The following is a 13,754-nucleotide window of genomic DNA, read 5'->3' as shown; positions in this document are numbered from 1 at the left end:
TCACATGGATGCATCACCCCTGCTCTGGAGGGCAGCTGGAGCAGTTGAGGTTTTCAGTCAGGAGAAGAGCAGGGTCTGGGGGACCTTATTGCAGCCTTTCAGTTCATCAAGGGGTGGTGTAAGGAAATGGGAGAGAGACATTATATCAAGTGATTGGACAAGGGGCAGGAGATTTAAACTGAAATATGCAGGAGTTGAGATACCATCCATGGCAGGAGGGTCAGACTAAATTATCTTCAATAATCTTTTCCAACAAAACCCATTCTGTGCTCCCATGATAACAGAGCTCTGTGAGAAGGCAACACAATGCACTCTGTCCCTCCCTGTCAGAAACCTTTTAGATCCAAGGGATCTGATGGAGTCTGATGGGAATCCAGTACCTCTGTCTGGTCAGAAACACATTCTCCCCTGAGTCCTGGTATCACAGAGTTGAGCTGAGAAAGGAACAGGAAAAGAAGTGCAGAGTGCATGTTTGTCCCTGGACAATGTAAGGAAATTCTATCCTGACCAAAGAGGGAGAGAAACTCAGCACCCAGAGGGTGACTCGGTGCACACTGAGCACTCCCAATGCCAGCCTGTGCTGGCAGCCAGTGCAAAACCAGCCCCAACAACACCCTCCCAGAAACAGCCCTGGGGCAACATCTCTGCCTTGGGACAGTGTCTGCAGAGCAAAGGATGACACAAAGGCACAGGCTGGGATGCAGCAGAATTTAATGAGTCAAAAGGGGGAAAAGAGGGGGATCCAGGAGGAGGCCACAGTGCAGGGAGCAGCTTCAGCAGGGGAAGCACCTCGTGCCACAGAGGCCACTGCCCAAGCCAGAGAGGCCAAAGCCCCCGGAGTTGATGGGCACTCCCTGAGAGCTGAGGATGCTGCCAACAGCAGCCGAGGTGGAGGATCCCACCACGGTGTTCTGGGGGAAGGAGCTGAGGATGGGGCCAGGCAGGGTCACCACCACGGGCGAGGGTTCGATGACGACGGTGGAGTCCTGGCACTGCCTGACACAGGGCTCATTGCAGCTGTTGGCCAGCGGGGTGGGGCCGCAGGGCTGGCAGGGCCGGCACGGGCTGTAGCAGGACATGTCTGGGGGCTGCAGGTGCACCTGTGAGACAGGGCAGGGGAAAGCAGAACACCAGCAGTGGGTGAGGATCAGCCTGTCACCCCAAAATGAGAATGACCCTGTTTCTCTCAGCTCCCCAAATCGTGACAAAGTCCATAGTGCTCTGCACTTCGCCTATAGGTCAGGAGGCAGCCAAGCCCCAGTGTCTGTCCATGCCACCCCTTCTCCCCCCTTCCCTCACCCATGGCAAGGAGCCCTAGTGCCCAGCTGAAGACAAGTAATGTGCTTAGAAATGTATTTGGTAGAGGACAAGGAGGAGGAGAAGGGCTCCAAACTCACCTATTCCCAAGGAGCTGGAGATGGGAAGAGTGGATGAGAGAGTGAGGAGAATGATCCGCTTTTATACTGCTCCTACACCGCCCAAGGCTTACGGTAGCTGCACGGGGCAACAATTTTCCTACAGACTCATCTCCAAAGCCAAATATTCTCCCTAATGCCACAGGGTGTGTTTTGGTTTCCATCAATGCTGTAATTTAATTTCCATGTTTCTGACATCCACACTAGGTCATGAAGATCCCTTTCATGTTAAGGGATGAGAAGCCAAATGATTTTTGTTGCAGGAACACATGAGTAATGGCTGGACTCAATGATCTTGGACGTCTTTACCAATCCTTCTGATTCTGTGATTCATTAATTCTCTGATCATGGGCAGGAATCAAGCCTCAAACAGAGCACTGTGCCATTTGGCTGCTCCTCAGTATCTGGGGGAGGTGTTGGGTGTCTGGACCGTTCTCTGTTCCTCCCTCTCTCCTCACCCACGATGCCCTTTGGCTGCACAATGTGGAGCCTGACCTGGATGACACACAAGCACAGGCCAAGCATCCCTTTTCCCAGGGCCAGGATGGAGCCGCCCTTGCTGGAGGGGGACTCAGCCCTGCTTTGGACAGGCCTGCAGACATCACACCCTCCTGGCTTGGCCTCACACCAAAAGGCTCACACACGGCCAACCCAAAATGAGAGCGTGACTTGCCACTGGTAGGGAGAGTCTCTCCCTGGAAATTTGCCTACTGAAGGCATTCCCTTGCCCTCCTGGGACGCGGTCCAGCTGCCTCCATGTCTGCAGGGCAGGGAAGTGCATCAGTCCTTGGAGTATTTTGAGAGCTGGTTTCATACCCAGGGCCTTTCTGAGTGCATCCCCCTCCCTGAGCATCCCCTCCCTGAGCATCCCCAAGTGCATGGCACTGCAGTTTCCCAAAAGCTCTCACTTCCTGGGGAAATGGAGGAGGTTTCTTTTACTGTGCAATGGTTCTGGGTTGTTCTCTAGGCTGAGGAGGCATTTGGAGCATTGGAAAGGGGTGGGCCTTAGCCCCAATGCCCCACAGAAGTCACCGAGCTTTGGACCCCAGGATGTGTCCAAAGCAGTGGGGCAGTGTTTTCTGAAACCCCTTCTTTCAGCTCCTGAGCCTCCAGGTGAGCTCCCTTCCACAGCCAGGCATCTTTCACCAGGAAGAGGAGTCCTTGTGTCCATTCTGTCCCTCTATCAGCATCTCCTCCTGTTTTCCTGTGTTTTGCCTTGACTTTTCATAGTTTTTGGAACCACGAGGTGCCCCTAAGATGCTGCCAGCTTTTTTTATCTCTTTTGCTCTTCACAGGTGCCTGTGAAGGCACATCTCACCTGCCAGATACCTGAGTGGGTGGAAGTGTTGGCATGTTTGAAGTCCAGGGTCTGTACATTGCTACTTGAATCCTCCCTGACCATCTCTTTCTCCCAGTCCTCAGCTGCATTCCCTGACTGCTGGCACCTCCCAAAGGGAGCTCAGAGGTGCTTTCTTTGACACCAACACTCATGTGCCCATCACCAAGTCACACTTAAATTGTTCCAGTCTGTTTAAATGTTCCCACAGCTGATCCTCCTCCTCTGCCGTGGGGAGGTTTTCCCTACCCCTGTTTCTGAGGAGTATCAGGAGGTTGATCCTGTGACATGAAAAGTTGCCACTAAAAGACCAAGGCCCAGGAGCCTTGAAGAACCTTCCCCTTTCCTGTAACCCCTGCCCCCAGTGAAGCTGCCCCAGTCAGCCTTGGCTCAAGCCTCCCTCCCCTTTGCTGTTGCCCTGTGTGGAAGATCTTCTTCTTTCCCGCCACAAGCTTTCCTGATTCAGCTCCAGCTGGGCTTTGGCTTTCCAACCCCAACTCTGGAATGCTCAGCCTGCCAAACGATCTGCACCAAGAGGAAGGGAGAGGAAAGCATTTCCCTGGAGAAGCAGTGTCCAGTGGGCGCTGGAGTGAGGTGAGAGGAGGAGAGAGCAGCAGGCAGGACGAGGAGAGGAGCCTTTGGGTGCTCTGCTGCTCTTTGGGGCAGGGCAGAGCTGGGGCTGTCCCTGCAGAGGCAGCTGCCAGCAATGGCAAGGCACTGCCCCGAGCCACCATGCCCTGCCTGCACGGGACCCTCCGGCATGGGGACACATCCTGTGCCTGCACGGACACGCTCTGATCCCGGGTGTCCTCGGGCCTCGTGTGGCACACGTGAAAGGAGCTGCAACACAGAGCAAGCATGTCAGAAATGAGGAAATGAAATGGCAGCGTTGATGGAAATCAAACCACAACGTGTGGCGTTAGGGCGGATATTTTGCTTTGGAGGTGAATGTGTTGGAAAATTACTGTCCTTGTGCAGTGCCCGTGGGCCTGGGGCAGTGCAGGAGCAGTATAAAAGGGGGGCGTTCTCTTCGCTCTCTCATTCACTCCTCTCACCTCCATCTCCTTGGGATCAAGGTGAGTATGAAGCCCTTTGTTTTATTCTTCCTCCTTTGGGCTTTCTGATCACATTCTCTGCTTTAATCCCATGTGGGTTCTTGAGAACAGCTTGTTATGGGAGAGGGAAAGGGCTGAAACTGTGCATGGAGAGAGGCTGGATTTTTTCTGACATGTCTCGTGACTTCTCGCCTAGGTGTGGAAGTCACTGGGCTTGATAACTCTTCAGGAGATTCTCCAGGGCTTGAGCAAACAGTGAGGCTGTTTGGCCTCTCTAAGCAGCCTCCTGCTGTCCTTCTCCTCTTTGCTATTCTCCATCACGCTGTGCCAACAGCCTGCTCTGACATAGGTCTTTCTCGACTCTGCCTTCCCCTGCCCTGTCTCACAGGTGCACCTGCAGCCCCCAGACATGTCCTGCTACAGCCCGTGCCGGCCCTGCCAGCCCTGCGGCCCCACCCCGCTGGCCAACAGCTGCAATGAGCCCTGTGTCAGGCAGTGCCAGGACTCCACCGTCATCATCGAACCCTCGCCCGTGGTGGTGACCCTGCCCGGCCCCATCCTCAGCTCCTTCCCCCAGAACACCGTGGTGGGATCCTCCACCTCGGCTGCTGTTGGCAGCATCCTCAGCTCTCAGGGAGTGCCCATCAGCTCCGGGGGCTTTGGCCTCTCTGGCTTGGGCAGTGGCCTCTGTGGCACGAGGTGCCTCCCCTGCTGAAGCTGCTGCCGCTGGCCCTGGGCAAGGAACCCAGGGACTCCCAGGATGGAACCGCCCTGGGCACGCAGCATCGGCTTCTTGCTTCCTGAGGGGCTGAGCAACCCCAGCAGCCCTTGCAGAGGGACGGGGCCAGCCTGGGCTCTTGGGAAGCACAGCCCATCCCTGCCTCTGTCCCCTGCCTCTCTCTCCTTTCCCTCCTGTGCCCTTGTTCCCTTGTGCTCCCCGGGGCTGTGATCCCCACCCAGCCATCCTGGGGAGCACCTGCTGCCTTCACCTCTGAGTGGGCACCTGCTTGGAATACAACAGACTGTTGTTTGTCCCTGGTGCTCTCTGCATTGGCATCTCAGCTTGAATTGACCTAATTTTCCTGTTTTGAATCATTAAAGTTCTTTTGCCTTGCAGTCCGTGTTTTCCTCTCATTTATTCCCCTGCAGATCCTCTCCCAACATGCCCAAAGAGAGAGGTGTTGCTCAGGGCTGGTTGTGGGAGGGGATTTTGGGGAATGGTTGTTCACACGGTGTTAACACAGGCTCAGGTTTAAATATTCTTAGTGATGCAATAGGTAAGTCTGTTTTCTAATTTTCTCTACTGAACTGGGGTTGGAGAGTGGGGTTGGAGAGCATGGCCTGATGCTCTTCAATGTTCATAATGATGAGAAAGATCATTTTTGGTCTCTCCTAAGGCATTCTTTTCCCCACACTCAGCCATGGGCCTTCCCTACACTTCCTGTGCCTTCAGCCTCTTCTCTCCAGCCAGGTGCTCCGACCTCCTCACCATCCTGGCCACCCTGCACCAAACTCACTCCGCTTGGTCCAGGTGGTTCTTGCATTACAGCTGGTCCCCAACACAGGGGATGGCAGCAGGCGAGTGCTGAGCAGAGCGGCGTCGTTGCCCCCCCCCATTTCCTGGTTCCAGCCCTGCTTGCACAGCCCAGGATGCTGCTGACAGCCCTGGGTGCCCGGGCACCATTCTGTGATTCCATGGGAACACACATCAGTGAGAAGGCAGCCCACTGCACTGTGTCCCCCCTTTTGGGAATCCTGTGGTTAGGATGGGACCTCCTGGAGTCTGATGGGGAAGCTGGGCCTTTGTCTTGTCAGTAACACATTCACTGCTGAGTACTTGTGTCAAACCTTCAGCTTAAAGAGGAAAGAGGACAGAGGTGTGTCACCAGATGACACAAGCAAAAACGACGCACCACAGCCTTGGTCACGATGAAGAGACTAACTTATTTTTTCTGACTCCAATCTTTTATAGTTCTCAAAAGATGCCAGTGGATTGGAGGGTGAACGTGCCACCTCTCCAACGACACTGGACAAACTACCTGTACATCAAATTTCTCCGCCTCTATGAAAGAATGCAAAACAATAGGTTGTTTACAGAAAGTTGTGTGAGAAAGTTCTCTACAAGGATGTAAACTCAGAAGGCTTTAGAAAACTCTTGATAACCAGGGCGACAGAGGTGCATGGTTGTCCCTGGACTATGTAGGGTAATTCTATTCTATTCTATTCTATTCTATTCTATTCTATTCTATTCTATTCTATTCTGAAGAACTTTGGTGTGCCTGTGGGACGATAGGCCTGCCACGAACCAGAACTGTGCTCTGGCAGCCCAGAAAGCCAACTGTGTCCTGGGCTGCATCCAAACCACTTGGGCAGTAGGACAAGGGAGGGGATTCTGCCAGGCTCAGGTGAGACTCCTCCTGCAGAGCTGCCTCCAACTCAGGGGTTCCAGCACTGGAAGGATGTGGAGCTGTTGGAGCGACTCCAGAGAAAGGCAAAATTATCAGAGGGATGGAGCAGCTCTGCTATGAGGAAAGGCTGGGAGAATTGGGATTGCTCAGACTGGAGAGGAAAAGCTTTGGAGTGATGTAATTGTGACCTTGCAGTACCTGAGGGGAATCTACAGTCAAGATGGAAAGAGACTATTTACAAGAATATGTAGTGACAGGACAAGAGGAATGGCTTCACACTGACAGAGAGTAAATTTAGACTGAATATCAAGAAGTAATCCTTTATTACAAGGGTGGTGAGGCCCTGACATAGAGTGCCCAGAGAAGCTGTGGCTGTCCCTGGACCCTGGAGATGTTCAAGGCCAGGTTGAGGTGGGGCTTGGAGCAATCTGGGATAGTGGAAGGTGGCCCTGCCCATGACAGGGGATGGAATTGGATGAGCTTTAAGGTCCTTTCCAATCCAACCCACTCTGGGATTTTATCATTCTTTTCAGATCCATTGAGACAGGGAAACTCAGCACCCAGAGGGTGACTTGGTGCACACTGAGCACTCCCAATGCCAGCCTGTGCTGGCAGCCAGTGCAAAACCAGCCCCAACAACACCCTCCCAGAAACAGCCCTGGGGCAACATCTCTGCCTTGGGACAGTGTCTGCAGAGCAAAGGATGACACAAAGGCACAGGCTGGGATGCAGCAGAATTTAATGAGTCAAAAGGGGGAAAAGAGGGGGATCCAGGAGGAGGCCACAGTGCAGGGAGCAGCTTCAGCAGGGGAAGCACCTCGTGCCACAGAGGCCACTGCCCAAGCCAGAGAGGCCAAAGCCCCCGGAGCTGATGGGCACTCCCTGAGAGCTGAGGATGTTGCCAACAGCAGCCGAGGTGGAGGATCCCACCACGGTGTTCTGGGGGAAGGAGCTGAGGATGGGGCCAGGCAGGGTCACCACCACGGGCGAGGGCTGGATGAACACGGTGGAGTCCTGGCACTGCCTGACACAGGGCTCATTGCAGCTGTTGGCCAGCGGGGTGGGGCCGCAGGGCTGGCAGGGCCGGCACGGGCTGTAGCAGGACATGTCTGGGGGCTGCAGGTGCACCTGGCACAGAGAGCAGAGGGAAAATGAAGGCATGAGGGATGTTTCAAGTGGAATGTGTCACCCCCCCAGATGAGGGAATCCCTTTTCCTCATCCATAAAGAACTCCACCAGGACCCCACAGGCATCTCCTTTCCCTCAGAAGAACACAGCAGGAATTGCAGGCCCAGGGAGGACCCCACGTAGGCCATGGCTCCAGAGACATCTCTGTGAAGCCTGAACCTTTTCCTCTCCCCACTGGCTGCATCCTTTCCTCTCCCAGAGTAAGCATTCTTGGGGCCCCAGAACATGACAGAGAGAGGTATGTGCAGAGACAACCCATAAGGGGTGGAAAAGGAGGAAAAGGAAGAGGACAAGAGGAAAGTCTTCAAAACTCACCTTGTTCCCAGCAAGATGGAGCTGAAGGAGTGGATGAGAGAGTGAGGAGAAGGTCCTGCTTTTATACTGCTTCTGCCCTGCCACTGGCCCACAGTCACTGCACAAGGGCAGTAATTTTCTACAGACTCGCCTCCCAAGCAAAGTATCCTCCCTAACGCCACAGGTTGTGCTTTTGTTTCCATCAACACTGCCATTTTCACTTCCTCATTTCTGACGTGACCAATAGGCCTCCAAGGATTATTTCAAGCATTGAGATGAAAGATCCAAGGGTTTTCTGGGCAGTGACACATCAGTACGTGCAGAAGATGAGTTGCATGTGCTGGAGGGGTCTGTGCAGACAGTTGACACCTATCTGGGGAAATATGCTCTGGTTGTTGTCTACTCTCTTTGCAGGCAGCTGAGCATACCCTCCCTCCAAGCCTGTCTTCTCCTCATGTGGCAGTTTGTTTGGCAAAGTTGTCCCCTCTCATGTCTGCATTGTGGAGTTACCAACTATCAGCAGTTGTGCTATCAGTGTGCTATCAGCAGTTGTGAGGGAAGATAACTTTGCTCTCCTGAACGCCAGGATTCCTTGAGATACCTCCTGGAGTTGGGTCCCTTCTCAGTCTTGTAGGGGTGTGTGGAGGTTCAGTAAATACCTTGTTCTTCCCATTTTCCTGAGATCACCATACACTTTGGCCCCACTCTTTGGCCCCATAGTAGCCGAGGATACTTTTCCAAAACAAGCTGATTGTCCTGAGAGCCCCCTGAGCTGTGGGAGTGATGCTAACAAGTTCACGCTGAGGGCAATGTCTGTTTGAGCTGCCTGGAGCTCTGTACAAGGAACAGCCCAGTGACTGAAGATGGTTTTCCTGAGGCGTGGATGGAGCTGCCCTTGCTGGAGGGGAATTCAGCAGTGTGTGGGTCATGGGCCTGCACAGAGCACGTCACAAGACTGACACATGGCCAACCCAAAATTAGACGGAGACTCCCCACAGGTAGAGAGAGCCTCTTCTTGGAGATTTGCCTACTGAAGGCATTCCCTTGCCCTCCTGGGACGCGGCCCAGCTGTCTCCATGTCTGCAGGGCAGGGAAGTGCAGCCCTGCTTGATGTGGTTTGAGAACTGGGTTTGCACCCAGGGCCCTTCTGAACTTGTCCCCTCCCTGAGTGTCCCCGGGCATGTGGTACCACAGGATCCTTCCAGCTCTCATTCACTCAGGAGTTGGGCACGTTTCAGTTTCTCCAGTGGTGCTGATTTGTGCTCCAGGCTGAGGCAGCCTTTGGGTCAGGGGAAAGGAAGCATGAGGAAGCACTAACGCCAGGAGAAGTCACGTCACGTGAAGCCCAGGGAGGTGTCCCAGATGGTAGGGAGATGTTTTCTACAAACCTTTAACTCTGTAAAGCATTCAGGACAGCCCCCCACCACAGCCTGAGACAAGCCTGAGGCCAGGTAGATGAGGCCTGTGCCTCCCTTCTACCCTCTGCGTGTTTGGGCTGACATTTCTCAGGCAATCCTTGACTTGGAGCTCACCCACTGCAATTACAGACACCAATTCACTGTTCCAAGCCAACATCTGCCTGCCCAGGACCCCTCCTCTACTTCTGCACTCACTGGCACAACTCTTCATGGGGTATCTTCTAGTTGTGGCACATGAAAAGATCATGCAAGGCAGAGCAGGAATGTCAGAAATGAGGAAGTGAAATGGCAGCGTTGACAGAAACAAAAGCACAACCTGTGGCATTAGGGAGGATATTTTGCTTTGGTGACGACTGTTGGAAAATTACTGCCCTAGTGGAGTGACTGTGGGCCTGGGGTGGTGCAGGAGAAGTATAAAAGCCAGCCCTTCTCCTCGCTCTCACATCCAGTCCTCTTGTCTCCATCTCATTGAGAACAAGGTACGTTTGAATGCTTTTTTCCTCTCACTCCTTCTCTCCCTCCTGTTTTCTAGACATACCTGCCCCTTTGTTCTATGCCAGGTCATAGGGCTGCTAATGATGTGAGAGGGACAGGAACAGAAAGGGTGCACAGGGAGAGTTTGGGACTTGGCTGAAATGAATGATGGGATAGGTGGGATTACCCTGAGTTTGGTTGCTCTAAGCAGGGAACTTCTTGGCTAAATGGAAGGAGAAGCCTGTGGGCGTCAGTACAACACCTCCAGCTCTTGTTCGCATCTTGGCTTGATAGGGCAGCTGCATGGTGTGATGATGGATTGCTCTTCAAACACCCCTCGTGACTTTTTTTTGCTCTCTCTGCCAGGTGCACCTGCAGCCCCAAGACATGTCCTGCTACAGCCCGTGCCGGCCCTGCCAGCCCTGCGGCCCCACCCCGCTGGCCAACAGCTGCAATGAGCCCTGTGTCAGGCAGTGCCAGGACTCCACCGTGTTCATCCAGCCCTCGCCCGTGGTGGTGACCCTGCCTGGCCCCATCCTCAGCTCCTTCCCCCAGAACACCGTGGTGGGATCCTCCACCTCGGCTGCTGTTGGCAGCATCCTCAGCTCTCAGGGAGTGCCCATCAGCTCCGGGGGCTTTGGCCTCTCTGGCTTGGGCAGTGGCCTCTGTGGCACGAGGTGCTTCCCCTGCTGAAGCTGCTCCCTGCACTGTGGCCTCCTCCTGGATCCCCCTCTTTTCTCCCTTTTGACTCATTAAATTCTGCTGCATCCCAGCCTGTGCCTTTGTGTCATCCTTTGCTCTGCAGACACTGTCCCAAGGCAGAGATGTTGCCCCAGGGCTGTTTCTGGGAGGGTGTTGTTGGGGCTGGTTTTGCACTGGCTGCCAGCACAGGCTGGCATTGGGAGTGCTCAGTGTGCACCAAGTCACCCTCTGGGTGCTGAGTTTCCCTGCCTCTGCATCAGAATGGGGATTTCTGCAAACAGTTCAATGGCTAACTTGTACTCTCTTCACACACTTTTCCATTGTTTCTCAGTCAGCTCAGCACTGCATTGGAAGTACCAAGCAGTGAATGTGCTGCTGCAAGGACACAGGTTCCAGCTTCCCATCAGATGCCAGGCAAACCCTTTGTAACAGTATTGTGCCACTCTATCTATATCAGTTACTCAAAGTTCCATTAAAACTCATCCTGAACATTTCCTATCATGGGACCTGCCATTTTCCATTTCCCACCACGTCATTAACTTCTTCCTTCTGTCTCATCTTCATCTACCCTATTTCAGTTTAAAAGTGTTGCTCCTTGTCCAATCACTGCAGGCCTTGATATAATGTCTCTCTCCAACTTCCTTATCCGTCCCCTTTGCATACTGAAATGCGGCAATAAGGTCTTCTCAGAGCCTGCTCTTCTCCTGCCTGAAAAAACAAGTGCCTCAGCCTTTCTCCATGGTAGGGGCAATGCATCCGTGTGATCATTTTTGCAGCCCTTGTTTGGAGCTGCTCTAACAGGTCCATGCCTACTTTGAATTGGGGACTCCAGACTGGATTCAGGGTTCCAGGTGGGGTCTAAGGAGAGCTGACCTGCTGGCTGTATTTCTGTTTGTGCAGACCAAGACATGATTGAATTTCTGGATGTCAAGAACACATTGCTGGCTCATGTCCAATTTTTCTACCTCCATGATTTCTGGTTCCTTCTCTGCAGGGCTGGTCTAGACAATTTCTCTTCCAGTGCTAGCCTTGTTGAAGCTCCTGAGTTTCACATGGGACCATTCTCAAATCTGCCAAGATCCCTCTGAATTGAAATACTTTCCTCAAGCCTCAGCTTGGTGTCATTCACAAACTTGTTGAGCGTCCACTCAGTCCCACTGTCTATGTTATTGATGAACATATTAACAAACATTGGTCCCTATATTGATCCTTGACGGACACCAGTCATCGCTAGTTTCCACTTGGACATTGAGCCCATGAGTATAAATCCTGGGATGCTCCCAAAATTCTCCTGAGACACTGTAACTTGCAGGTGAGGAAGGAAGCCGTGACTCCCCAACTGATCCCCCGGCCATCAGATCCAGCTTTGCCCAGACCTCCCTCTTGGCCTTGGTGCTCATTCTGCAGAAGGGGCATGTGGCCACTGCTGACATTTGTTGAGAAGCCTGGGTTGTGGAGGGCTCTGGAAGGGCAGAAGTCTCATGGAAGTGGACAGGAGGAGAGAGGAAGAGAAAGGAGAGAAGGTCAGGCACTTTATCTTGCTTGGCTGCCATCACTCTTCAGGGGCAGGCACAAACCAGGAAAAGCCCAGGGTATAACAGGAGATGGAACGGAGGACCGGTTGTTTTGATGTGATTATTAAGAAGTGCCTCTGCCCAAATTAAGGTACAGATGAGACCATATGCTAAAGTTAATAGGATGAAGGTTATTTAAAGAGGTAGAGATAAAGAAATAGGCGATAGAGGACGGTGAGAGAGAGGAAGAGAGTAAGAGAGAGACAGTTCAAGTTGAAAGATATCACCGCCCCATGGATCCAGCAGAATCCTGTTGGTTTTTCCTTCTGGTCTTCTCAGTGTTGGGGAACAACTTCCCCGAGTTGTTCTTCTCTGGTATCAGCTTTGTACAGTCCAAGTTCTAGGTATCCTCAGGGTGTAGATACAGTTCCCAGAGCTTGGGAAGGAATGTGTGTAAGCAGTTGCTTCCTTTTCCACAGCCTGCCACAGTGGGAATATTTGTCCAGATGTGTTAACAAGGATGCTCCCCAGATCAGGCCTGGAATTATCACCTTTCAGATGCAAATCCCTCTCTCAAGTTCCCACTGTAGTGGCTTATCTTATCCTGTGGCTTTGACAGTGTTTAAGGCAATTGTGGTCTTTAAGTCTCTTACACCAGTCTGTACTGGCCTGACTGGGATGGAGGTCATTGTCTTCAGAGCAGCCAATATTGTTCTGTGCTTCAAATGTAGCTAAACTACAAATGTGGCTAAATGTTTAGCCACTAAATGTGGCTAAACCAGTGCAAAGAACACACCGAAGCCTGACCTGTTGCTGCACAGGGCTGGCCCACCATCAAGACCATCTCTCTTTCTCACACTGCATCACCCACAGTGGAGGCCAGGAGTGGGCAAGCAGCTGGAGCTGATACAACCAGGACAAATGACCTCAACTGACCAAAGGGCTGTTCCAGGTCATGTAAAATCATAGAATCACTTAGGTATGACCAGACCTTTAAGATTAAGGGGTGCAACCATTAACCCAACTCTTCCAAGCTCAACACTTAACCATGTCCCCAAGTGTCACAAGTAGATGTCTTTTAAATCCCTCCAGGGATGGTGATAACACCACAACATTGGGCACATATAATATCATGCTTAGCAAAAAATCTGTGGACTGTCTTCCCAGAGAAGCCATTCTTCGGACACTGCCTGGGCATTGGTCTGCTGCTGCCACATGATTCCCTTGGAACCACTTGGTTTTCTCTTTTTTCTCCCATTCCTTCATAGAATATCCTGATCCTGACACCAGGGTATGTCACTCCCTTGCTTTTCCAATTCTCCCCCTTCCCCCTGGGTCAGCAGATCATGAGAAGAACTGCTCAGTGTTTACTGCTGCTCATAACACCACACAGGCTCACAGGCAGTGTTCGTCCTCTTTGCCCTGCTCCTTCCTTGTGTCTGCCCAGGGCTTCCTAGGAAAGTTTTTGGAGACATGGTGGCAGGAAAAGACATTGGGAATGAAGAGAGGCAGCAGGTGTGGGCTGAGTGACTCAAAGGGCTGTCCAGAAGCAGCTGAGGGAGGGCTGAACTGCTGCAGGACACAGCTGGGCACAGTGACACACATATCCCCAGAGCCCTGAAGGGCAGCTGACTTGGGACCAACCAGCCATGTCTCCCCACATCCCCCTCAGCCCCTGGCAAGCAGCAGCCCCAAAGCAGGGCCAGGGAAAGGGGCTTTGGCAGTCACCACATCAGAACAGGGGTGACTGCCCCCCCTGTGCCTGGGCACCCAGGGCTGTCAGCAGCATCCCTGGCTGTGCAAGAGGAGTGGAACCAGGAGCTGGGGGGGAGCAACGATGCTGCTCTGCTCAGCACTCGCCTGCTGCCATCCCCTGTGTTGGCACATGCTGTAATGTAAGAACCACCTGGACCAAGTGGAGTGAGTTTGGTGCAGGGTGGCCAGGATGGT

The 13,754-nt window shown here is 52.9% G+C and overlaps 2 protein-coding genes across 2 annotated transcripts; both read left to right on the top strand.

Annotated features, from left to right (window-relative positions):
• The first annotated feature begins 1,077 nt into the window (after positions 1-1,077).
• Positions 1,078-4,590, top strand: LOC128819597 (feather keratin 1-like). Its single transcript, XM_053999844.1, has 3 exons — positions 1,078-1,102; positions 3,790-3,827; positions 4,195-4,590. Exons 1-3 carry the CDS (start codon positions 1,078-1,080, stop codon positions 4,519-4,521), a joined length of 390 nt encoding a protein of 129 aa, XP_053855819.1. The 3' UTR covers positions 4,522-4,590.
• Positions 4,591-7,226: 2,636 nt separating this feature from the next.
• On the top strand, positions 7,227-10,295 carry LOC128819596 (feather keratin 1-like). Its single transcript, XM_053999843.1, has 3 exons — positions 7,227-7,344; positions 9,556-9,593; positions 9,955-10,295. The coding sequence occupies exons 1-3, from the start codon at positions 7,320-7,322 to the stop codon at positions 10,279-10,281; spliced, it is 390 nt and encodes a 129-aa protein (XP_053855818.1). The 5' UTR covers positions 7,227-7,319; the 3' UTR covers positions 10,282-10,295.
• Positions 10,296-13,754: the final 3,459 nt, after the last annotated feature.

Source organism: Vidua macroura, chromosome 27 (genome assembly GCF_024509145.1).
Source record: "Vidua macroura isolate BioBank_ID:100142 chromosome 27, ASM2450914v1, whole genome shotgun sequence".
Lineage (NCBI taxonomy): Eukaryota > Metazoa > Chordata > Aves > Passeriformes > Viduidae > Vidua > Vidua macroura.
This window is presented reverse-complemented; position numbering and strand designations above follow the sequence as displayed.

Bases quoted from the DNA above. Each gene is read 5' to 3' on its own strand.
- LOC128819597 (XM_053999844.1), top strand. From the start codon at position 1,078: ATGTCTGGGGGCTGCAGGTGCACCT. The intron at 1,103-3,789 runs GTGAGACAGGGC...CTCTTCGCTCTC, and splicing joins TGGGGGCTGCAGGTGCACCT to TCATTCACTCCTCTCACCTC. The intron at 3,828-4,194 runs GTGAGTATGAAG...CCTGTCTCACAG, and splicing joins TCCATCTCCTTGGGATCAAG to GTGCACCTGCAGCCCCCAGA.
- LOC128819596 (XM_053999843.1), top strand. From the start codon at position 7,320: ATGTCTGGGGGCTGCAGGTGCACCT. The intron at 7,345-9,555 runs GGCACAGAGAGC...CTCCTCGCTCTC, and splicing joins TGGGGGCTGCAGGTGCACCT to ACATCCAGTCCTCTTGTCTC. The intron at 9,594-9,954 runs GTACGTTTGAAT...TCTCTCTGCCAG, and splicing joins TCCATCTCATTGAGAACAAG to GTGCACCTGCAGCCCCAAGA.